At 39.5% G+C, this 24,687-nt stretch overlaps 1 protein-coding gene across 1 annotated transcript; it reads left to right on the top strand.

Annotated features, from left to right (window-relative positions):
• Nucleotides 1-7,535: 7,535 nt before the first annotated feature.
• On the top strand, nt 7,536-23,434 carry TMEM19 (transmembrane protein 19). Its single transcript, XM_014964293.1, has 7 exons — nt 7,536-7,886; nt 8,142-8,292; nt 14,991-15,104; nt 16,654-16,791; nt 17,118-17,372; nt 18,382-18,591; nt 21,695-23,434. The coding sequence occupies exons 1-7, from the start codon at nt 7,602-7,604 to the stop codon at nt 21,856-21,858; spliced, it is 1,317 nt and encodes a 438-aa protein (XP_014819779.1). The 5' UTR covers nt 7,536-7,601; the 3' UTR covers nt 21,859-23,434.
• The last annotated feature ends 1,253 nt before the right edge of the window (nt 23,435-24,687 follow it).

The raw sequence follows: 24,687 nt of genomic DNA, 5'->3' as shown, positions 1-24,687 counted from the left end.
TTTACTGTTATTCTTCAGACTAATCTGAACTTTGAATATATAGGAAAATTAAAGAATGTGAAGTGTTCTGTCCAGTTTCAAAGATCTTTTCTTCAGGAAAGCTCAGTAACCTTAACTCTACAAGAGAAGTGGATGATATTCTCAAAGGCCCTGATTTAAAGCACTGAGGGCTAATATTTGACTTTATCTGTGCTGATAAATAAGTGGGCTTAGGTCCAGTCCCTGGCTTCAAGGCGAACTGGTGCTTAGGACTAGCCCCCTCTCTAGGGACCTCCTAGGAAACAGCTAGTTGGAGCAGTCAAAGTGCAGCTGGAGAGTAAGTTTACAATGAAGCAGCGTTGACGGTCTTATTTATTTATGTAGCAGTAGAAATATATCGCCAAGGTCTTCTCTTACTTAATGGAGAAATAATTTCTCTGTCAGTTGTTTCAGTTCATCTAATGCCAACTGACTTCAGAGGGGGTAACACATACCAGAAATCTTGTGTTAATTAATAAAAGGAGAGTGGTTTCCATAGGCTGAACTTAACTTTCTTAAATACAACAGAAGTGTCCTAAGACACTTGTGAACACCATACCCTTAGCCATCTCTGCAAAAGTGTTAGTACCTTACATCAGCCAGCAGCTACCAGTGGCCTGATTGCTGTACAGAGAACTTTTAATTACTATTTATCTTTTGGATCTGAGCATTTTCTAGGGAAACTGTAAGATCAGTTTTCAGGAAAAAAAAATCAGAAGCTTTTCTGTGTGGCAGTACTGACTCTGGAAGATTTCTCAAGTTGCTCATTTGCAAGAGAGAAATCTAAAGTGTTTGACAAAATTTTGAATTTTTAAGCCCAAAAAAAAGGGATTTATTTATGCAAGTACTTTCCTCACAAATGCTGGAGCAGCTCCAGCTTGCCTAAGGCTTACAACCAAATCAGTGGCTGACATAACAGAAATTAAACATATAAGATGATTTCCTAATAGTTGAACAGACTTACAAAGTGGGAGGCTCAAATAATTAATATAAAAGCAGGCTGGATGAAGGCTCAAGACAGAATAATACAAAATATATCCAAAAATCATGATCCCTTCAACTAAAATAATCATGAATGTTAAAAATACTCACTTTTTATTTATGTCTTCAGATTTCTCCTGAGAAGATTTTGTTTGAATCCAATTCATTCTCCTTCCTGCATTCTTATTACCCAATGTCTATGTCTACGCCATTAAGAAAAAATACCAAATGCAGCAAGAGTTGGCAGCTGTGAGATAACCTCCTGTTGTTACAGTGACGTCCCAAACCTGAAGTATCTCAGATTTATGTGGGAAAGCAGAGCACCAAATTTTGTTTATCTTTGTTATGACCATGTTATGGAACAAATACAGAACCCTTTCACAGATCAAGGATGCATTTTTTTTCCACAGCTAGTCAAATATACAATCTTTTCTGAGATTAAAACAGTGGCAACTTAACGTGTCGTGTACAGTGAAAGGGCACTCTGCAACTTCAATACCAATTTATGACACTGGGTGGATCTCTGAAGTCAGGAGAACAAAAAAAGAAATCTTTAATTGACACTGTCTTGGCATGAGAAGAGTGGATTGGGCTCCACCCTGTTCGTTAGCGTCTTGATTTCTCCATTATTCCTCTGCTCCAGGACAGGATGATTTGCTGTGGCATCACTTTGCTGTTTGTGACAGAAGCGATGGGAATAAATTATCACGGCAAAGCAGCAGAATAGGTAGCTAAATAGTCATTCTCATGAGAAAATTCAGTTGCTGACAACGTTGGGAATCTGCAGTTCCTTGTCATAGGACTTAAACTCATCTTGCTTTGAAATACTTTTTCTGCACTGATTCTACTTAATCTGGACTGAACAGAAGCCTTGAAAGGTAAGGGATATTTTTTCATAATTTTTGAGTGCACGTTGTTATAACCCTCTCTTTTGGGTAAAACTTTCCTTCCTTACTCCGCGGTTTTGGTTTTCCATGTTGTCTTCACATTTCTTACATAATTACCCACTTTCTAAAGTGAAAAAGTCTTCAGCTCCTTAGCAGTGTTTAAAGTTAGATGTGCAAGTGTTTGCTCCAGGTGCACCAGGACTAAAATTCTGTATTGCCAAAATAAAGGTATTGTATTTGCGTGAGTATTTAATGATACAAAAATTTTTGTTTAGTAAAAAGCCAATCTCCTGAAATCCAGTTTGTTTGCCACAGAGAACTTGCTGCTTTCATCTGTCTCCACAATGTAGTTAAATCTGTAGTGTGCTTAACAAGTGTGTTATCCTCCAGTATGTATCTCTCCAAGTAAATAATACTTACCTGGTTTAACAGAAAACTGAGTATCTGTCCGGAGCTACACAACACAACAACCTTACAAGTACATATTTACAATCTACCATAAATCTAAGAATTATGGGTTTTAATTTTTATTATAAACTTTATATCTTTATAATAATGCTGCACTGTAGCTTAAGAAAAATAACTCTTTAAAAACACATCAGACACCACTGTAGTCTGTAGTAGTTTTTAATAGGCTACTACTAATGTGTAGGATCTTCTGTGTCAATACAAGGCTTCTACAATGTATGAAATGTGTGGAAGGTCCCATAGTGCTGTAGATTTGAATCCGGGTACACCCCTCAGCTGGATAATTCCTGCATGAACTTTCCTTACAGTTTCTTTGGTAGTTATCGAGCTAAGCATTGAAGGAAGATTTTATCATCTATTTCATTTCAGGATCCAGATACTGCTTAGGGCTTACAGCGTCTTTTACAAATGTTGAATAAAATGTTTAATAAGTTTCATTGTGTATGAAAAAATTGGCAAATCATCTGGCTTTATGTTGTTCTTGATTCAGTTTCCCATGGGATCTGGAACAAAACGTTTACCAATATTATTTCCCTCCCTTAAACTGTGCCAAAATGTAATGTTTGTGAAGTTTTGTAACCTCTTATGATTGTACTGCTATGGAAATGCAAAGTATGTGTTACCAATTCAGAGAGACAGAACACCCTCAGTACTAAAGCTGTGTCTTCATAATTGGTGCCCTTGCCTCTCAGATGCATGTAACAGCCAGACATAACGTTACACTGTGTGTAAGAGTGACTTCATACCATAATTAATTCAGTTTAAAAATCAGATTGCTTTTGATACTTCAATTCCAGCTAACGCATGTTTTTAGTAACCTGAAAAAGTGAAATAAAGTTGCTTTGAAGTTGATTTAAGAGGCATTTTACCTGCTTCACTAGATTTTATATAATAGTTTATAAATTTAAGCTAAGAATATATAGCTGCAGAAAAGAGTTGTGAAAGCTATTTTTCTATAGTTCCTTAGTCAGACTCGGAATTGAGTATATGCTCAGTAACCTCTATTGTGCCTCTAATCTTAATCAACTAAAACAAATACAAAAAGACCACATTCAGTACTGGATGAAGTGAAGTGATGACTACTTTATTTCTTCTATCAGGACTACGAGGAGCACATCGGTATTCATCGTATGATTCAACTGAAATGAATACACTTATCACTGGAAATATGAATTGTTTCATTTTCATCCAGGCATCTAATATCAGTCCAAACTGCAATGGCTTAGGCAACTAAAGCAAAATATACTAGCAGGGACAGTGCCTTTGTCATCTGTTCTTTGCTGTCATCTGTCTTTATCAGCTCACCAAAGGCTGGCTTTGTGGCCCATAGCTTTGCTGTCTAGTAAGTACCTAAGCATAATTCTTCCCTGGTTTAAAGGAGATACATCTACAAGGTAAAGGGAACTCAAGCCCCAAGCATTTTATGATTTACTACTCTGAAAACATTTGTCACTAATAAAAAATACCACTTCCCATGTTTATTTTTCAGAAGCAATTGAAAAAAAATGGTCAAGTGGAAATTTAATAAGGAACAACCAGTAAAAAAGTAGAGTCAAGAAAATAAATGCATTTAAGTGGTGTTTGAGAACCAATCTCTCCTTTAATAAAAAAGCAAGTCTCACTGCAAGTCTGCTTTTGAAATAAGAATTAGTGAGCAAATATCTGTTTGATGGTGTTAACAGCATCTGCCTTGAGTTTTTGATTCAGATCTGCACATTGTGTAATACACCACATCCTCACTGGCTTGCATGGCCTTGCAGCTTCGTACAGCCACAAAAGGGTTCATCCCAAAATGCATGTAAATCTCTGTTGTGTTACAAGAGCATCCCACCCTCCTTCACATGGAAAAGGCAGAGAACTGGAGTCACTGTAGCTCACAGCAGCTGAAGAAAAAGTTTGGAAAAAGGGAGTAGGAGGAGATATGAAGTCATGCCCTGATGGGAGACCTGGCAGGTGAAACACCACCACCGCTTGGTGACACTGGCAGAGTTACCCCTGCAAACATTGTGTGGTTCAACGCTGTTTTGTTTCAGGTGCAGATAAAGACATGATGAGCAACTGCTTAAAAACTCCTAGTTAAAAGCTATTCATGTAAACACAGCATTTTGGTACTTGGGCCATTGCTCAAGGGAAGCAAAATTTACCATCCTGTTAAGGAGATGGTTTTTGAAATGTGAGTCATATTTTCCTGTTGCTTTTCATCTTCCAATGGCTTGTAAAGTGGTCTACTTTTTGAACCTCTACAATGAAACATAGATTCAACAAATAGTTGGACTTGGGAGCCGGGTGGCATGGCTGCTTTACCAAGAAGAAATGTTGAGGGATTTTAAGCACTTGTTTCCTTTCGGGAAGTGCTGTTGTTCTAAAATCAAAACATATCAGTTTCGCCTAATATTTTTGTTGGAAAGCTCCTAAAGTCAGGACAGAAAGTGGATAAAAGTCTTATAATAGCGACATCCCTTAGAAAAGCCAGTAGTCTGATGGTTGGAGTAGTCGGTTAAAAATAGTATTAAAAATAGTAAACCTAACTTTAATCCTTGTCCTGCTTAGTTCCGGGAAGACAAGTAAAAACCAGTAAATGTTGGTCTTCTACATGCCCAGTGATTTCCAGGCTATTACATCACTTGAAGGTAAATGTACTCAATTAAATTTTTTTGATGAAACTGTCATGCCTGCAGCCAAAAATCTCTTTTTGAGGCCAGTTCATTTGATCTCACTGTCAAGACGACAAAAAAAAAAGGGATTTCATCTATTGACATTTAAGTCTGAAAATTGGTGTTGACGTGTGGTGGAGCATCCACTTTGCACTTTTGCATCCACTCATTATATTACCACTTCTGCCATCCTACCTATGTGCTTCTTCTTGCTGGTGTCATTCAGCAAAGCTTTTTCTACCTCTTGTTCTGCCTGAGGGTTCTTCCCATGTCCCAGCCTCTCTCCACCAGTGTTTCGCAGGCATTCTGCCTGCCCTTCTTTTCTTTGCAATCCTCATTTTTGCCCTAGAGTTTTCATTCTTTTTTTTTTTTACCTGAAGCCACCAATCTTCTTTTACATGAAGCCCCAGCCGAACAATTTCATTCCTCCCACCTGCCCGTCCTCTACACTGAATTTCCAAGCGTTTTCCTTTTAAATAACTACAGTTTATGTCTTCACAGATATATGCCACCCGTTTCCAACTGAAATGGGAGCTTGGCACACCTGTAAGAATCCAGGCCTAGTCTCTAATAACCTTGAGGACGGACAATACTTTTTATTAAGACTATGTTCCATACCTAGATTTGGCTTCGGTTCATCCCCTGACCCTCCAGTATCTCTTACGAGTTATTTTAAACAAAGTGAAAAACTAGTCATCTTAAATATTTAACAGTATTTACCAAAATTGTCCAATTCTGCTTAAAACCCTAGAGGTAAATGTGACAGTTCTTATGCTGAAAATCTTAACATCTGTGATCTATGTAGGAAAAATGTATGTGCATAGTTCCATCACTTCAACTCAGTCTGCCTAAACAGGTCAAACTGCTGATCTCAGTCATTATGTATGACAAGTTACACCCACTTACTTGTGTAGAGGCAGATGTGGAAGGACATCCGTTTTCACAGGCTAAAAATGTATGTAACTTAATAACTCTGAATCATTTAAAAGTTATCTAAATCTAAAAGCCAGCCAGTCCTGTTCCCTTGCCTAGCTGTTATTCTGTCAACACAGACTATGCTCTACCTGGCACAGCAATACAGAACGATGATGCAGCTTTGACGCCAGTCCCAGGGTTGCTCTCATCCACCGTATGTTGGTATTCATTTCTCGATGCAGTTTTGGTGTACATGAGCTAAATTCCTAAACCACACTTCTCGTGCCAGGCGTTGAGAGCAGGACTCTCTTTTGCTTTTCTGGCTCATGTAAACTCCAGCAGCAGCAGCACCCACAGGTGTGAGGCCTGTAGATAAGCCAGTGCAATAGCCTTGCACACTAAATCAGTGCAAGTGCTGCTTATCACAGGAATGGGACCTATGAAGGAAGCTCCACAAACCTCTCACACCAGCTGCTGGGTTACCATTAATCCTGGTCCCACAGTTGTACAGTCCCACAGGTATCAGCCACGGCTGTATGATCCCTGCAGGAACCTTTGTTTCTCTACCAGAAATTCCAGTATCAGTCTGTTACAGTTTACAAAATAAAAAAATAAGCAATAAATTAAATAAAGCAATTTATTGCAGTTAAAGGTGTATCTGAATTAATTAATTTATGAGCTGCTTACACCTAAACAAGCAGCTACTTTTTCAGGTACCAGTCTAAGTAGAGTTGATCTTATTCTGGTTGAAAAATTCAGTTACTTAGATTTTGGGAGGAGCATCTAAGCAATGTCATATTGGTTTTATCCTTTGAAAGGTATCCTGGTCTTACAAAGCAGCCCAGCTACTGAGCCCCTGATTTTTAGATTTCCCAGATAGATCTGAAAAGTTGTGGAGCATCACCTCCTTCTGTGCTTTGTTGACAAAGCCTTTGATGTGTGGGAGTCCTTCTAGTAACTCCTGTTAGCTTCCTCATTTATAGTCCAGTGTTTTGGGACTAATTCTGGCATGCCCGCAGAAAAGCTACCAGGCAGGTTTGCCTTGTTTTCATCCCAAGTTAACTTCAGGAAATGTTTCAAGTCTCTTTCTCCTAGTGTTAATGAACTTTGCAGTGTCCCAATAAGTTTCAAACCCCATCCGGGTACTCAGTGGTCTCACCAATTATCAACCGATTGCATACTTTACACAGTGGTGCCATTCCCGTTTTTATTTCACAAACTGGATGTATATTTAACCGGTGTTTCTTCCTTTGGCGTGTACACTGTTAGTTATTTGGGGCTGTGGCGTACAGGCCAGCCCTGTGCCTGACGGGGTGCAGGAAGATGGCTGTCTGAGGGATGGTCGCTTGCCGCAGAGGGGGCAGGCTTACACCGGCCTTTCGCCAAGGACAGCCCCTGGTCGCGCTGAGGCCTACAACCCGGGAAGCCCCCCGGGGCCGGGAAAGGCTCCGGGAAGGGGAAATCAGCCCCAGCTCGGTACGGAGGCCTGCGGAAGGGTGACGAGCTCGCAGGCCCGCCCCTCAGCCTGGCCCTGCGGCGAGACGCCGCAGCAGAGGGCCGGGGTGCCCTCGGGAGGGCCGCGGCGGCTGGGAGGGGAGGTGCCCCGGCTGCCGGGGAGTCCGGCCGGTCCCGTTCGGCTGCCACAGCCGCCTCTCCTTGCGGAGAGACAGGGGAGCTCATGCTGCGGCGACGGGCTGCTGCCGTGAGGGCGGCAGCGTCCCAGGACCAGAGCGGGGAAGAGCCGCCGCTGAGGGGACAGCAGCGCCGGGGACAGACGGGGCACGGGAGCGGCTCTGCGGCAGGGAGGGCAGGGCAGTGCCCGGGGAGGGCCGAGCCCTCCCGGAGCTCAGGCCGCCTCTTCTCTCCCTCCCTGCCCGCCAGCGGAGGGGCAGGCGGCGGCCGGCGGAGCATGCGCGGAGCGGCGGCGGGGCGGGATGGTGGCGGCGGCGGGCTGTGGGAGCAGGTCGGTGTTGAAGGGGAGGAGGGGAGACGGGGCGGGGGTCTCCAGCCACCGAGCGCCGCCCAGCCCGAGCCCCGAGCGGCCCGGCGTGGCCGCAGCCGCCTCCCAATGAGCGCCCCGAGGTGCCGGGGGCGAGAGGCGGCCGCAGGGGCGGTGCGGGCCGGGCAGGGCCGCGGGTCGGGCCCGGCGGGAGGAGGAGGAGATGGGGGTGGAGGTAGCGGTGTCTCTGATGCGGTGTGCTTTGTGCTTCCTCGCCAGGTGTTCTCCCTCTGGTTTCCTATGTCCTATAACCAGGAAGACTTCTTCAAAGAATACCTCAAGATGATGGCGAATATTGTCGTCCTTAACTTGATCATTTGTATTTCCCTGGCGTTCTGGATCGTGTCCATGACGGCAAATACGTACTACGGTGAGTCCAAAGGCCGGGGAGAGGCTGGCCTGGCACGGCGGGGGGCCAGCTGAGCCGCTCGACACCCCCCTGCCCTCCCTTCCTGCCCCTGCAGGCCGGGTTGGCATGGCGGGCTGGAAGAGGCATGTGCACAACCCCTTTCGTCATTTTACTCTGCTCTGGTGGGACCTCAGCTGGAGTACTATGTGCAGATCTGGAGCCTTCAATATAGGAAAGATATGGACCTGATGGAGCAGGTCCAGAGCAGGGCCACGAGGATGATCATGGGGTTGGAGCACCTCTGCTATGAGGACAGGCTGAGGGAGCTGGGGTTGTTCAGCCTGGAGAAGAAGAGGCTCCGGGGAGACCTAATAGCAGCCTTCCAGTACCTGAAGGGAGCCTACAGGAAGGCTGGGGAGAGCCTGTTTACAAAGGCCTGCAGTGACAGGACGAGGGGCAATGGCTTTAAGCTGGAGGGGAGCAGATTTAGACTGGAGATTAGGAGAAAGTTCTTTACTGTGAGGGTGGTGGAGCACTGGAACAGGTTGCCCAGGGAGGTGGTTGAGGCCCCATCCCTGGAGATATTCAAGGTGAGGCTCAATGAGGCCCTGGGCAACCTGGTCTAGTTGGGGGCGTCCCTGCTGACTGCGGGGAGGTCGGACTAGATGACCTTTGGAGGACTAGATGACCTCTTCCGGCCTAGACAATTCAATGATTCTGTGATGGAGCTAAAAACCTCAGCCCTGACAGCAGCTGGTAGTGGTTTAGAAGGCGTTAACAGCCATTGTGCTTTGCTTTGAATCCCGTTGAATTTAAAATGTCACTATTCTTTGTGATTTGTCATCGTAAAAGAAAGCAAATAAGGTAAATTGAAAAACTGAAAAGAAAGATCTTACAGAGGCCTTCCTCTGTTGGGGGAAGTTGTGACAGCACAGGAGGAGTGTGCGAGCCTTCAAAACAGTTTTAAGAGTGCACATGCAGGCTTTGAACAGAGCACGTGAGCAAAATTCCCTGGTCACAGTAGAGAGAAATGGGAAATGGTACAAGAAAAGAGAAATGTACGCATGGAGTCTGGCGTGGGTGTATGCTGTGAGCTGTGTTCTGTTCAGGCAACTCAGGCAGGCTGTGGGTTAGTTGTGTGTAGTTCCAGGGATGCTAGTTGGTCCAGATTTCTGTGGTTTGTCGTTTCAGTTTTAGGACCATTTTTACAGCAATGTGCAAAACTGCCAGTACTGCCTTCAGCATCAGTTCAAGCCTACAAGAGTTTAACTGCTTTCCCAGGACAGGTAGAGACCTGTCCTTAAGACCTCAGCCAGTTTCATGCAGGAAGAACTCCAGGGCCATTGCAGTGTTGCTGTTGCTGCAAATGCCTAGGGATGCAGTATGAACAGCCCCAAGTGCCTAGTGTCACCTTAGATCCAGAAGGAGCTAGAATAAATATCCCAGCAGTTTAAGCTGATTTTTGCAGTGGGAGTTGGATGTCTCTGATCGGTGTTTTTCAGTGCCTTTGGTTTTATTCATCTTGGTACAAGATTAAATCTGTGTTGTTGTGAGATGCCAGACACGTAGAAGGTATGCTGAAGCAGGCTTCAGAACCAGGTCTCATTAGTCTCATTTATAGATAGCCAGGTTGCATTTAAAGACACTTTTGCTTGTGCATGTCTGCTCTCTAAAGATACAACTCTCTGAGTTCTACCTCTAATTAGCTCCAGTCCTTGCTATCTAATATGATTTAGAATTGACAGTGGAGAGGCCTGGTATCAGATGAATCAGGATAGGGACTGATACAAATGAGGAGATTGCAGACAAATCCTCCATTTTTTAGCAAATTATTGTGGAACAAGAAGGACATAAAACTTTTGTGGTCTGTTTGCTTGACACTATGGAAAGACCTTGGCTTAAAGAGGTGAATGAAGCATATAATAGGAAGGGGTTTAATGAAGTGGAAGAGAGAACTTAAATATTTAATTTCAGCCTGTAAAAGTGATGTAATTCAGTCCTTAACCATAAATACAAAAATACTACAAACATACCTTCATTAATTTACAGTTTATAGTAAATTTATAGTTCATAGTAGGGCTTAAGCACCAAGCAGTGACCAAAATTTTGATAAAATGGAAGTGTTAAAGAATCCATAGTAAACCAATTAATGTGTTTTATCTTAGTATTAACTACTTACATTTAGTAGTAATTTAGTACCAATACTTTCTATTTTTTTTCCGCAATAAAATAAAAAATGTCAGTTTAATAATGACCTTAAAAAGATGAAGATTCTGTTTGTGATCAGCAACACCAGACTACAGCACTGGAAATCTTTTCATACGCAGCAGGTGGTGCTTTTCTTTTGAGTTTTTGAGTCAACCCTTGGCTGCAAGACTCCCCTGCACATCTCCTACAGCACTGGGGCTTTTCAGTACACAAAAGAGAAGTTTTTGTTTTGTGAATCTTTGTGCTTGCAATGACAAGTGTTTTACTGTGAAATATGCTTGTCCTGCATTGCACCAGGGATCCTGTATATCTGCAAAGCTCTCCTTACTGCTGACACACAAGTTCTTGTTGAAAACTGTCATGTTTAGCTTTCCAGCAAGAGAAGCTGCTGTGCCTGTGTGAAATCTTGCTTCTGTAAGATTGAGACCCACTTTAATGCTAGACTTGTGACGTCTTATATTTATTAACTGCATTTATTTCAGTAAGTGTTCTGGAATTTTAGAAGGAAACAAATATGTTTAGGCCATTGATAATAAATTGTCTCCATACAATTAAGTTGCTGTGGACACTAGTGATTTATGGAATGGTGTGGAATTATGACACCTAAGTGGGATATTGTTTTCCTGTTCTGCAAGCTTGTTTAAATTCAGACCATAGTGACTTGACTGACTAAGCAAAGGGAACAAACTGGAAACTCAAGAAAAAGCTTTTTTGAAGGCACTGTAGATACCTTGATGAGAAAATAGCTTGATTTTTTGTTTTCAGTTTTGTTTGTAAAAGTAAACCATTGGTAGTTTTGAAAACCAGCATTTTTTTGTTTGGGAGTATTTCAAGTGGTCTGTCTTGGGAGTTGAAATTTGTCAGTGAAGAATTTAATTAAAAACAATCCTTTCTTGCAAAAAGTTTTGGATTTGACTAATTTCCAGTTAAAGTGTTCTGAATTGGGTTTATTTTCTGTGTAACAAGGATAACAGGTAAGCCATTTGTGCTTAGATGTTAATACTAGACCTGAATTGGCTTATTTCTCCTCAGTTCAGTATACTTTTCAAATACAGAAGCTTTGATTAAGTAGAATCATTTCTATATGAAAAGAAGGAATTGATAGAATTAAACCATTCAATATATTGCAATTGGTAGCTCTGCGAGAAAACTGATAAGCTACAATCAAATATTAGAATAGCTGTGACACGGGAAGTTCAGTTTGATTAAATGAAATTAACCAGTAAATGAAGAGGAGGCCAAGAGCTTTCTTGGTAATTTTGCCACCTCTAGATTCCCAGGTATTGCTCACTTAGCAAATACGTAAACCTAAAATCCATACTCAAGTGAAATCACAAGGCAGGACTTGAGCAGTGTGGCAATTCTGCTGCAGAGAACTGCTGTCAGAGAACAAATATCTGTGGAAAAGGATTCCCCCACTACGTGAGGCACATTAACTTGTAGAAAAAGAAAGGTATCTCCTAGCTTAAATATCTGTCTTAATTCTATGCTGAATATACCATGCCAAAAAGAAAATAATTTCTTATGCAAACATGTTGTGCAAGCTAAAATAAATTCTCTTTTCCCTAAATCTGTTTGATTGTGGTGTTCTAGATAAAAATGCGAAAAAATAACAGGGAGGACAGTGGGACATAGAAGCGGAAAAGGATTAGTCTAGAGAATCCTCAGAGGAGAGTAAAATTCTGGGAGTAAATCCATATTGTAAGACATGAAATTGTTGGATGCAGCTTGCTTTTCAGCGTGTCTCTGCAATGCTCCAGACCAAAGCGTGCAGTTAGTTGTCTATACTGCTGCCAGGTTGGGAAGAGGCTGTGCAGTGGAGAGGGACTATGCAAAGCAAAGAGTAAGTCTAAATCATCTCTGGTCTCAGCTAAGCCAAATTTTCTCTAGAAACAGACAGAACAAGAAGAACTGCATTAGATAACTCCAGGCTCACTCGAGGACAAATACTCAGGTGGAAACCAGACTATACAACACCTGAGCAGTATGTCACATAGCTACCTTTTCTTAAATACAAAATTTATAGTATATATTGTTCTTTATTGAAAAATATGTTTGGGGGAACGCAATGACTTGCTGAAATAAGCTTATTTTTTTAAGTGTTCCTTGTTTCCTTTGCATGTTTGCAGGACTAGCCTTTTTGGTGAAAAATTTAGGGTTAATAAAATCATAGTAACATCCATTGTAAAGGCAGTGGATGTGTTCTCACGTCCTGAGGGATGTAAATTCTACCTGTAGAGGAGATGTGCTCCTGTGGTGGAGAGAGAGACACAAAAGCTTGGTTACCATGGGAAAAGGTGATGAGATAGTGATGCAAGAAAAGATGATGAGAAGAACAGAGCAGCAGGGCAAATACATACTTTTTACACCAAAGCTGTCTGTAATTAATGTACTGCGTGACTGAAGAGGCCAGTAGCTTGGTTAAATACAGGCAAGGTAAGCAGGAGGGGAATTACACCATCCAAGTTACTTACTATATTCTCATCTATTTTGGAAGTGACATGCTTTTCACTCTGTCAAAAAATCAATAGATTGATAGAAGTTGAAAAGTCATAGTTGCAAAATCACAGTGTCTCTCTGCTGTGAGTACTGTGTGCACTTTCAGAATGACCACAGCACAATTAGAAAGGAATGCAGCAAGGATGGTCAGAGCAGGTAACAGGATCCATTTGAAGAGGACTTAAATAGGTAAAGATGTTTTATCATAGAAAGGGGACATTTATATAGGTCATGAATGGCAGGAGGAATGTGAATAGGAAATCGTTATTCAGTTGGTCATAAAATTTAGCAGATGTCCAATGAAACTAGAAGCAGCAGGATCTTTGTTGTTTGGCTTTTTGAAAGGCTGTTTTCAGTGCATCTAAAACCAGAATTCAGTTCTGTGGCTGGTTGTGGAGATGAAAAGAAAATTTAGAAAGTCAATTGGGCAAATATATGAGGGATCTTAGGAATACTGACATAAAAGTTCCCAATAAAACAGGGAAGATCAGTCTTTATGTGTTCCTTATACTCTTTGCTTGCACATGTGTAGCTCACCACTGCCAGGTGGGATTCTGAGTCAGATGTTTGGCTTGATCCAGTTTGGAAGTTCCTGTATTTTCAATCCAGTATAGTGTGGAGACAATCAGAACATTTTGGATACCAACAAAAGAAGAATATTTCTTTTTTAGAACTGTAAAAGAAGACCAAGCATCTAAACTTCCTTTCTTGCCTCAATATTAATTATCAGTGATGCTGTGATTAAACTGATGAATTGCTCAGAGACATGCAGAAAGACAGAATCAGTGTATAAAATAAATATATATATGACTGCAGGACTTCCTGCTAGTTTATTAGATGACATCAAGTATCACTGTAGCTCAACTAAGCACTTAGATATATTACAGAATATGTAAGTTTTCCAGACTAGAATAAAAGGGATATGGTAGTAATATTAAAGCTATAAAAACACGGCCATCAGCTAGCTTCTGTGCATGCTGACATCTTCTCTCCACGTAGACATGAAACTACTTCTTAAGTCTTCTGTCAGCCAAGTATCAGGAGTCCCTCTATTAACATAATGTAAAATTCTGGTGGATGGCGTAGACAACAAAGTGACAATATTAGGCACATCCTAGGAGTAATTCAGAATACATAGACGATGAAAAAAGGCATGAAAAAATTGCTTGCTTTTCATAGCCAAGAGCTAGCAAGCTAAAGCTTTTAATAAACAAGGATGACTTTTCTTAAAAACACGTGGTATTTGGATGGCTTGAAGACAAGGTAAAGCTTCCAATATACTGTACTAATTTTCCTTCTACTACAGTGCTAAAAAGCATTAATTAACATAGACAGTTTTGTTCATTCCTTTTATTGTTGCCATCTTTTCTGAAACTTCATCAAAAAAGAGTCATAATAATAATAATAAAAAGATCAACCTATGGTTGGAGAAGATTAGTCATAATTGGATCTATGAGGGAAGCTCTTGCACTAATTTATTTACTTGACATTGTTTGCAGTCTCTTTACATGAGGAATGCTAACGTTTTGGGAACTGGAATTTTAGTTTGAATTTTATTCATATTTGAAACTGAATTCTATGTAACTTATTGTGGCTGTATGATGGTGGTTTTTCTCTAAAATCTGAACTTACCTGTTCTATCCAAATCAGGTTTCAGATGGCCTTAACATTTTTCATGATAACTTTTGGACTTTATAAGTCTCTTTTAGAGTGGAAAATATTGCCATGTTCATTTCTTGTCACATTTGCTATTTTTTTAGTAATTGATTTTAACTCATGTAATGTATTTTCTTTTTTTTTTTTTCTGTGAAAGCTGATAGCAAAACTGAGTAGATAATTGCAGATATTTTGGTCTTCCATTCATAAAAATATTTTTTTCTGGAGCGTAAAAAGTTTTAATCTCTATTAAGATCAGATTTTAAATGTATACTAGACCACAATGACTTTTCAGATAGAAAGGCATTAAAAAGGCTTATAAGGATCATTGGTAACCCTTTTATTTGATTTATCAGGTAGTTTACAACCCATTTCTCCATGGCGCTGGCTTTTTTCAGTCTTGATTCCACTGGTGATTGCTACACAGGGTTTAAAGAAGAAGAGTCTTGATCACAGTGGTGCATTGGGAGGTATGTTCTTTCTGAGACTATTAAGATAATCATTTAGTAAACTAAATTAAGGTAGTTTTTGTTGAACATAATATTCTTTTAAGATTTTGCTACCTAGTTCTATTACAAGAAAAGTATAAATGTAAGCATACATACCTTGAATTCATACTTTTATTTCTCATGCCTGTTTGAACAGTCAAATTAATTTTTGCTGCTGTTTGTAATTCATGGGATTACTATTACTAATATTCATGTGATTACTACTAATTAGATCTATATAAACCTAGAAGAGTCTTTTAAACTTCAGTATAGTATGCAGTTAAATCGCGTGTTTTGGAATTCACATAGAGATAAAGAAATGGCAGAGGTGGTGGTAAATACCATAAAACTGAGCCATGTCAGCAGCCTCACCTGCCTGGTAGGAAACCAGTAAAGATAATGTGGTTCTCCTTTCTGTGACATGAGCAGCTCTAGGCAATTTTTGGCCTCCCAAAAATAAGAAGAAAATTAAATCTGCACTTCACTTCAAGCAAATGACCGTTTCAACAGAGTTTTTCTTGACCATGTGAGAAAAGCCCCAGTGAAGTGTACAGTAGCATTTGTTGAAATGTGATGCAAGTTTTCTGGGGGAGGTGACTCACCCTTATCCTGTGACATTGTCTGAATTGATGGTCAATGGAAAGAAATTTGACCTCAAATCTTTTCCTCCCACGTCACTTATTTTGCAAATCTTGTTCTTTCTGTGTGTTAAGGGGAGCACTGTCTAAATTAAAAAAAAAAAACAACCATCTTTTCTCTTCTGCTGTGTTTTTACCTCTTAACACAACAGCTCTGGTAGCTACCTTATATTGGCATTCGCTTTAAGTGCAGCCAAGTTCTTTTCAGTCGGGAAGAATTGTAATCTCATGGTGGGCAATGAGAATTAGACCTTCTTTGTGAAGGAGGAGACAAAAAAGCAGCACATCCAGGAGCTCAAATACTTAAGAAAATTACAAAAAGAAAAAGATGGCGTAAAAATTAGAAGCAGAAAAAGGAAATGAATAACAGAAGGGAAAAGTAGTGTCTGTTAAGATATAGAGCAGGGTTATCCATGTTATCTAGAGACCCTGGAGGAAGGATAACTGAAGATAAACTTGCTGATAGAGACACAGTCACAGCTGTATATATGCCTCTTAAAAAATAACCATATTCTTCAGGCAGAGTATTTAAATTCCAATTATATATCCTTTGGCTGCTTTTATTATAGCTCTGTCTTCTATTTTTGCATAGCATTACTGATTTGTGGCGAGGGAAGGTTGTAAAGATCACACACTTTAGCAGGAGAAATAAAATTAGCAATTTAGCAATGAAATTTAAGAGAATATCATAAAGATAACTGATTTTTTTTCAGACAGGGTATTTCTGGAATTCTTACACAGGTATTGGGTGCTTCAGTAATTCTTCTGTTGCATGATTGTCTTCAGTTTATCCTGAAGATATTCTTCATATTCAAGAGATTAAAAATACTTAATTGCTTTGCAAAGCAGGGATTGTTACTTGAAGGAATTTTATGTGCCTTTTTTCTCCATAGGACTGGTGGTTGGATTTATCCTTACAGTTGCAAATTACAGTTTCTTCACGTCCTTGTTTGTATTTTTTGTTACTTCTTCAAAACTTACTAAATGGAAAAAAGATATAAAGAAGCAAATAGATTCAGAGTACAGAGAAGGTAAGCCATAACATTTTAGTTCTTTCAGATCCCTTGTGGAGAATAACTACTTCATATTCCTCTTTCTTTCAAAGGGTCAGATGAGACATAACATCCAGAGTAGGGAACACTTTTGTCATGCCTCCCCTCCACCCCCATCCCTATGATCCCAAGCAACTTTGCTTTTGCTTCTGTTTTATTTAATAAATGGCTATCTCGTTTCTGTTTTGAAAGCGTGTCTTTTTAAATTTAAACTTTATAAGTGTGTGGTTTTGCTTTTGTCTTGTGCTATTGCCTGTCAAGGTATTTTGCCTGAAAATACTAAAATGTGGCTTTTGTCACTTTAGGTGGACAGAGGAATTGGGTGCAAGTATTCTGTAACGGTGGTGTTCCTACTGAGCTGGCTCTCTTATATATGATCGAAAATGGACCGGGCGAAATTCCTATCGACTTTTCAAAGCAATACACAGCATCATGGATGTGCTTATCCCTTCTGGGAGCTTTGGCATGCTCTGCTGGTGATACGTGGGCTTCAGAGATTGGTAGTGTTATGAGCAAAAGCAAGCCAAGGTTGATAACAACCTGGGAAAAGGTTCCAGTAGGTAAGGTGTTGCCTGTTCTACATGTTCTTAATATTTTGCTGATCTGTTTCTGTTCGAATGATGCGTCCAACTTGAAAATTTCCAAAAAAGCCCTAGAAAAACAAACATCAGAAATTTGGGATTAGAAAATGTTAGCAGGAATGCATTCTCTGAAATATATTCAGTTGTGTTTCTGCTGCATCTCATTGGCGAGATGCACCGACATAGCATCCAGGGAGCTGAAATCATTCTTAGTGAATGCTGTCACTTGTTATCTCTGGCACTATTGAAAGTGTTTATGTTGGCAATAATATAGAGAATGCAGTTATCAACTTGAATTTTTCAGACATTAGAATTTTAATCAGTGGAAGAATATTCAATATGCAGTACAGATGCCACAAAAAATTCAATTCTTAACCAAATCACTCATTTCCTTTAACATCTTGCCACAGGTGCATGTTCTAGATCTTGTGGGACAGAATTTAAATGCGTGGACATCGTTATTTCCGTTTTCTAAGTGTTCTTCAGATTTTTATTCAGTGAGCAGCTAAACATCTTCTTTCCTGTGGTTCTTATGGATTTTGTTCTTTCTTTTAAATGTGTTGGTGAAGTCCGTCTTGGTATGCTTCTGAAAGAGGCATTGCTTTAATAGCATGCACACCTCAAGCTCTGTATTTTTTGGAGCAAATCTCTTTTTCTTATCCTGCCTCCTCTCCCTCCACCTTACAGCAGACAAATACCAGGTGACATTGAGAGGTGTGCTATCTGGTTTTATTTAATTTGATGCTAGTGAATATTTCTAGATAACTAGCCTTAGAGACAGGAAAAGTAATAGTAATAGACTGTAATGGTAGAGGTCATGCTTCTCAGCAGCATAATGGAAATTATAAATAAAAGCTGTGGTAGTAGAGCCTTGGGGATGGGGAGGGAAGATCACTATGAACACGGGTTTGATTTCATATAAAACATTTGAACAAATACAAGTGTTTAAGAAAAAGTTTGTAAATCATCTTGGTTTTATTTGACTTAGGTACTAATGGAGCAGTTAGTTTCGTGGGCCTGCTTTCAAGTTTGCTTGGTGGCATGGCAGTAGGTGTAGCCTACTTCATAACACAGCTCATTTTCGTGACTGATCTGGAAATATCTGCTCCACAATGGCCCATTATTGTGTTTGGTGCTGCAGCTGGCTTGCTGGGATCAATTGTGGATTCATATTTGGGAGCTACGATGCAATACAGCGGTAAGATGCTTCTCTCACTATGAACACGGGTTTGATTTCATATAAAACATTTGAACAAATACAAGTGTTTAAGAAAAAGTTTGTAAATCATCTTGGTTTTATTTGACTTAGGTACTAATGGAGCAGTTAGTTTCGTGGGCCTGCTTTCAAGTTTGCTTGGTGGCATGGCAGTAGGTGTAGCCTACTTCATAACACAGCTCATTTTCGTGACTGATCTGGAAATATCTGCTCCACAATGGCCCATTATTGTGTTTGGTGCTGCAGCTGGCTTGCTGGGATCAATTGTGGATTCATATTTGGGAGCTACGATGCAATACAGCGGTAAGATGCTTCTCTTTTTTTTTTTTGTCTCTTTTTTTTTTTTTCCCTCCCTCTCCTAATGTAACCTAAAAATGGACTTGAATCTCAAAAAAGGCTGAGGACATAATTTTTAAATGGAAAAAATACAGAATTAGCAACAGAGAGGACAAAAGGAGCCAAAGTGATGGATGTGATAATGAAAACAAGTGCAAGGGCAGTTGGTCCTCTTCCACATTTTGATTTATTTATGTTGTGTTACTCTCTTGTTGATCACTGAAAGAGACCAGAGATCTCCAACATGTTACCTTGGGAAAAGCTTAATTTTAGCCATTTACTGAGATTAAGTTGTCACTGCAGAAGCTCCATTTCTAACCCTGAAGACTTAGCAATAGTCTTAGCTTTAAGAATTAAATAAGCGGAGTCCCAGGAAAATGTGCACATTTTACATTCATTTTTTTCCACCACTTAAAAAGAGTACCGTTTCCTCATAAGTTACGCTTATCACAAGCTATCTGTGACTTTAAAAAAAAATAAAATGAAAAAAAACATGTTCATTTTTAAAAAGGTTGTTGGCTGGCTGCTTCTAAATAATTTCAGTATTTATTTACTTATTGTCCTTTAAGGATCATTGTTTGTGAAAAAATGCTGTAGGCAACCTTTAGACTAAGCTGTCAATTACCCTTTGTTTAAAAATTGTTTAAGGACCGTATTTGACACTATTCTGTTTAACAGCTGGTTTACAGAGAGAACTTTTAAGTTTTCAGGTTTTGTTGTCAGTATATTTACTTGTTGGAAGTTGAGGTTTGAATGTGCAGGTAAACTGCCTGAGAGATGAAAGTCCTTTAAGTCTGCCATCACAGTGAGAGCTGCAAGCTGTTGTTGAGTTTGGGTTTCCAGCAGTTTTTATGCTCTATTCTTTGTAGCTCCAGGAAAGTCCAAAATATAATGTAATGTTTAATCATTTGAGGAATTTTTAGATACAATATTTCTGTACTAAGGAGGAAACACTTAAGCACTCAGACAATATTTCATGCTCCTAATGAGGCAGATGCATTAAGAGAATTTGGTAAACCTTGCTAATGCACGCCAGCATTTATCAGCGTGTTTCTTCTTCACTTCAGATATTTTTCCATGCTCAGCAACTTCCTCTGCTGGCTGTAGCAGGGACAAATATGCAAGTTCCACAATTTCTTTTACAAATTCCTAAGCCCTGCTGGAGTATGCATACCGTATACATGTTATGCTATGGTATATACGCTGTGACATAGATGCAATAGTGCTGCTTGTGTGCTGCGTCGTGTTAGGTTTTGTGTCCCTCTTTGCTTTAACCCACTTTTCCAATCCCTAATCAATGTGTTCTCATAAGAAATACTCTAATCTCTCTGCAGCATCTTGAAAAACAGTGAGTAAATACGGCTGTGGTAATAAAGAATTGTGTCTTCAGTTTGTGACACCGTTTCTAAGAGAAAGTCCCTCCCCGCCCATGTATTTATTAAGTAAAACTGTGTTTGAATAGATACGCAGAATTAGATTCAAATTCTCCCACGTTATTAGTCTGAAACCAGACCTATTCTGTAAATAACCACACTAATGGAAAGACTTACTGTTGCTCTTCCTGTTTGTTTATGCACTGAATCCATGCTTTCTGTGCGTTTGAGGTATGTATTTATAAAAAGTTATTCCCAGTTTTTCTCTCAAGAAAACTTAAGGCTTTATAAAACATAGTGAGTGTTAAGAGTTAAACTATCAGGCTTTGAAGTTTGATTTTTGGGTATTTTTTTTTCTGTAGCTCTTTTGCATTATCCAAAGCTAGGTTTAAATGTGTGATTCAAAGGTAACAGTAATACCAGTTACATACCTGCCAAGCGGGTTTGTGGTGTGGGGTTTTTTTAAAGTTTTGTCTGAGGTGCTGAAATTTTTTTTGTAATAAAGCAGCAGCTGAAAATGAAATTTCCATGTTGTGGGTTTTAGCAGATACTCAGATCTACAAAGAAAAATAATGTTAATATAAAATAATACTGATTTGTTTTGGAATGTTTCTTCATGTCAATCTTAAATGTGTGCATGTGCGTGTACCCAGTTATACTTCATTGTAGGGGGAGTTGGCATTAAAATCAAGGGTGCTAGAGTTTAATGGATTTGTCAGCATACAGAATAATGCAGTTGGACACAACATAGGGTAACGGTGTGTGTACAGTAACAGCTAATGAAACAGTGCCAGAGTTCTGATAATACAGAGATAGACCAAGAAATGGCTTAAGTACTAGGAAAGAAAATCCAACAGCTGATAGTGTAAAACTGCTGTGTAAATAGAAATGATAAATTCAACCTCTGTAAGGAGCTTGTTTTCTGTCAGATCAAGTAATAATGTTATTTCCATAATTTTCCCTTGAAAACAAATACATCTTGACAAGGAAATACGTATTGCTGATTAGGTGTTTTTGTTCTGTTCAAAACAGCATCCTTTGCCTTACAATGGCTCTTGGAATAGCTTTTTCCTCTTCTGATACAGATTGTTTCATTCCTTTCTTTGCTATGAAACTACATAAAGAGAGAGAAGCAGACCTGACAGAAGGGTGACTTTATAAAAGAAGTAACTTCTAATGTAAAGTATTGCATTTATATCCCATTCTTTGAAGATAACAGATTAAACACTATAATTTAGTTTAGTCTGTTGGTGCCTTTTCTTAGACGTTTAGCACAATAATGGTAAATTAAATTTCAGAAGTTGTGTACACCACCTTATTAAGTTACTTTTCAGCTTGGTTGACTTTGTAAAAATAAAGTCTTTATCTTTTCTCAGGTTTTGACCGGAATATTGGCATGGTTGTCAACCACCAAACAAAAGACTCCAAGCACATATGTGGAAAACCTATATTAGACAACAACACAGTAAATCTTTTTTCTTCTATAATCATAGCTTTGGTGCTTCCAAGCATGGCATGGTTTTTCTGGCCCAGGCGTTGAAATGGTTTAAGGTTTTCTGCATGTGATCCAGTCTTACTCAAAGACTCCGAAAAGTTTTCTTTGAACTCCCTTGAAGAGAGGGATCTGAAACTTTCAGAGAGCCAAAGGACTTTCCATCTCAGCTTCTGAAGGCTGTAAGCTTCATATGGCAGTTGGCATCTGCCATGGCAAGGAAGGGGTCTTGTCAATATGCTCTTGCTGCTCTTTAAAGGGATGTAGATCATTGCCAAGGGAGGTGAAGCACTTCATTTATCCTCGTGGAGCTGAAAGGTTCTTCCCAGTCCCCAGCATCTGGAAGGGCAAGAAGCTGGAAATAGAAATCTAATCTGCATCAATCAGTGTGATGGAGCATTGCGGCTATTGTCCAAGCCAGACATAAAGTGTGCTGCAGCTTTATGTGGGCAGCGGTGACATGGGTGAAATGGGTGAATTCTGGTATTTACCATAATCTGCGGAATGTAAGGTTTTAGGGAAATCATTGGGGGAGGGGTGGGGGGGTGAGTGAAGAGAGAGGTGAACCTTGTTGCCTATCTGTATCCTGATACTGTCTCCACTTTCCTGAGAATAGGGCTGGTAAAAGTGATGCCCCTACATAATGTTTGAAGTGAAAGACTAAATTTAAAATAAAAACTCAGTAGTTTTTCCAGTAAGAATAATAAATTTGTCTGTGCTTTTTAGACATGTTTATTTCAAAACTAATTATATTTATGAAGATTGTCAATACTGTGGTACTTACTAAATTATATAAAATTAAAGGTTACAGTTGTGAATTCACATTCATCTCTTTAGAAATAGAATAATTTATTTCTGTCAGCATAGAATTGTTCCGTAATGCTTAGCATTCTGAGCAAACGATACTCTTTGGTTCTTTCTCAGCAGTGGAACAGTTTCCAGTTTTGTTTGGGGTTGCTGTCTGGGGATGAATGGCCTCAACCAAAGAAGCTACAGAGGTTATCCTCGTAGTGAATGCGGAAAGTCTCACTTACAAAGTCTTTCAAACTGGGAATTTAACTTCTGGTGCTTGGGATCCTATGTTAAGCAATTCCATGTTCCATCATGAATTTATAAAAGAGGTGGAAGCAATTTAGCCAGCACAGTTTGTATTTAAACCTTAGAGATGCCCTCATAGTAACTGACACTGTCAACATTCAGAAGGTGGAGCCCATACTCTTAACTTATAAAGCTTTTTCTGTTTATCTTTAGAGATTGGTGAGTATTTTGTATTGAGCATCTGATTATTTTTTTTACAAATGTCTTGTGTATGTTGCCTGTTTTAATTCATTTGAATTGTGTATTGTGGCACCTTGTATGCGAGTATTCAAAAATTTTAAAACCTTCCATATTGAGTTTACTCTTTTGAAATCTAGTCTTTATAAATCTGGAATTTATCAGTGGAAGCAGTTTACTGTATTATCCAGTTATAAAGATGAGATTTCAAACTAGTAAAAGCTTCTGAAACGAATGAATTGTGTGGCTGCTGTTTGTCTGTTCCTGTGGCAAGGCACAAAATTATAAAAGGAATATATGCACTAAAACTGTAACAATAAACATTTGAGATTCTTATGCGTTGTTTGAATTTATGCTGCTTCTAAATAAAACTGTATTAGTTGTCTTAATATTTTAGTAATACCATTGTGCCTTCTAGAACTAAGACACAATTTTTGTAAGATACTTTTTCTTTCAATGAAGTGCCTAATTTTTGTATTTTTTTGATTTCTGCAACACAGTATACTTTCAGACTCAGAAGTAGACCTGGTCAGCTTTTCACTGCTATTTAATATGGGACTCATTTTAAAAACAGCTTGCCCTACTGAGAAGACATCTGTGATTTTAAATTCATAGCAGCATGAAACGCTTTGATCTGTTATCATAGGAATGAATGTGATCTGAATGAGCTCCTTGAGTAGGACCTTCAAAGGCCATTATTCAGTTTTTTTTTCTTTGTCATGTCTTAGTGATGATGCTGAGTTGCTTTTGAAATTTGAAATTCCCACTCATAAATCTCCAGTAGTTTGAAAGATCTGAGCACTCTTGAACTCTAAAAACGATGGTGTTAACTCTTGGGTATATTGTGTAGAGTGGGGTATAGCTTATGTGAATTTTTTTACATTTAACTATTTAATAGCTGTAAAACTTTTAGCTTGCTTGGGGGGGAAGGGGAGTAGGGGGATACAAGGAAGAAGTTACAGTATGTGACCAACTGCTTGTAGATTGGTGTGTGTCACTAAGAGCAGTTACTGAGCTCAGGAAGGAGCAGACAGGGATACCACATGCTGCTTGGAGAGGGAGGACATGCAGGAGCTAGGATAAAAACAAGGAAACTGATAGATTAGAAGGTGCAAAATAGGTCAGTGCAGTAAGCAAATTTAATTCCGTTCTTTAAACACTCTAATATTTCTTTTGCTTCAGTACCCTTGATATATGAGGTAACTCTGTCACTGGTGTTCCTGTCATACTGAGGTGGCACCAATATTTCTGGGTACCAAGAGGATACACTTCAGTTGTTTCTTAACTGAAGAGGTTCCTATTGTGAAGTATTGGTCTTCACTCTTGGCTTGAGTTTTAGATGTGTTAGAAGTCCAAGTAAAAGTATGATTATGACATAATTGCATAAGAGAACTCTTTAGCCAGGTCTCACTTAGGTGTCTTGATCCCGAGTGTTGAAGTACACTGGTATCAGACTCACCAATATTCAGGAGTTTTTTTAAATATTTCTATTTCATTGTTACAGCTACATGGACTGTCTGGGGTCTGACCGTGGTGCTGTTGAGTGGTCCCTCATAGCAGCCGTAAACCACAGTTCCCTGGGACAACAAAAGGAGGTGGTAT

Source organism: Calidris pugnax, unplaced genomic scaffold, assembly GCF_001431845.1.
Source record: "Calidris pugnax isolate Ruff unplaced genomic scaffold, ASM143184v1 scaffold44, whole genome shotgun sequence".
Lineage (NCBI taxonomy): Eukaryota > Metazoa > Chordata > Aves > Charadriiformes > Scolopacidae > Calidris > Calidris pugnax.
This window is presented reverse-complemented; position numbering and strand designations above follow the sequence as displayed.

Coding starts and splice junctions, on each gene's coding strand:
- TMEM19 (XM_014964293.1), top strand. CDS start 7,602: ATGCTGCGGCGACGGGCTGCTGCCGTGAGGGCGGCAGCGTCCCAGGAC. Junction 7,887..8,141: donor GCGGCGGGCTGTGGGAGCAG/GTCGGTGTTGAA, acceptor CTTCCTCGCCAG/GTGTTCTCCCTCTGGTTTCC. Junction 18,592..21,694: donor AGCTACGATGCAATACAGCG/GTAAGATGCTTC, acceptor ATCTTTTCTCAG/GTTTTGACCGGAATATTGGC.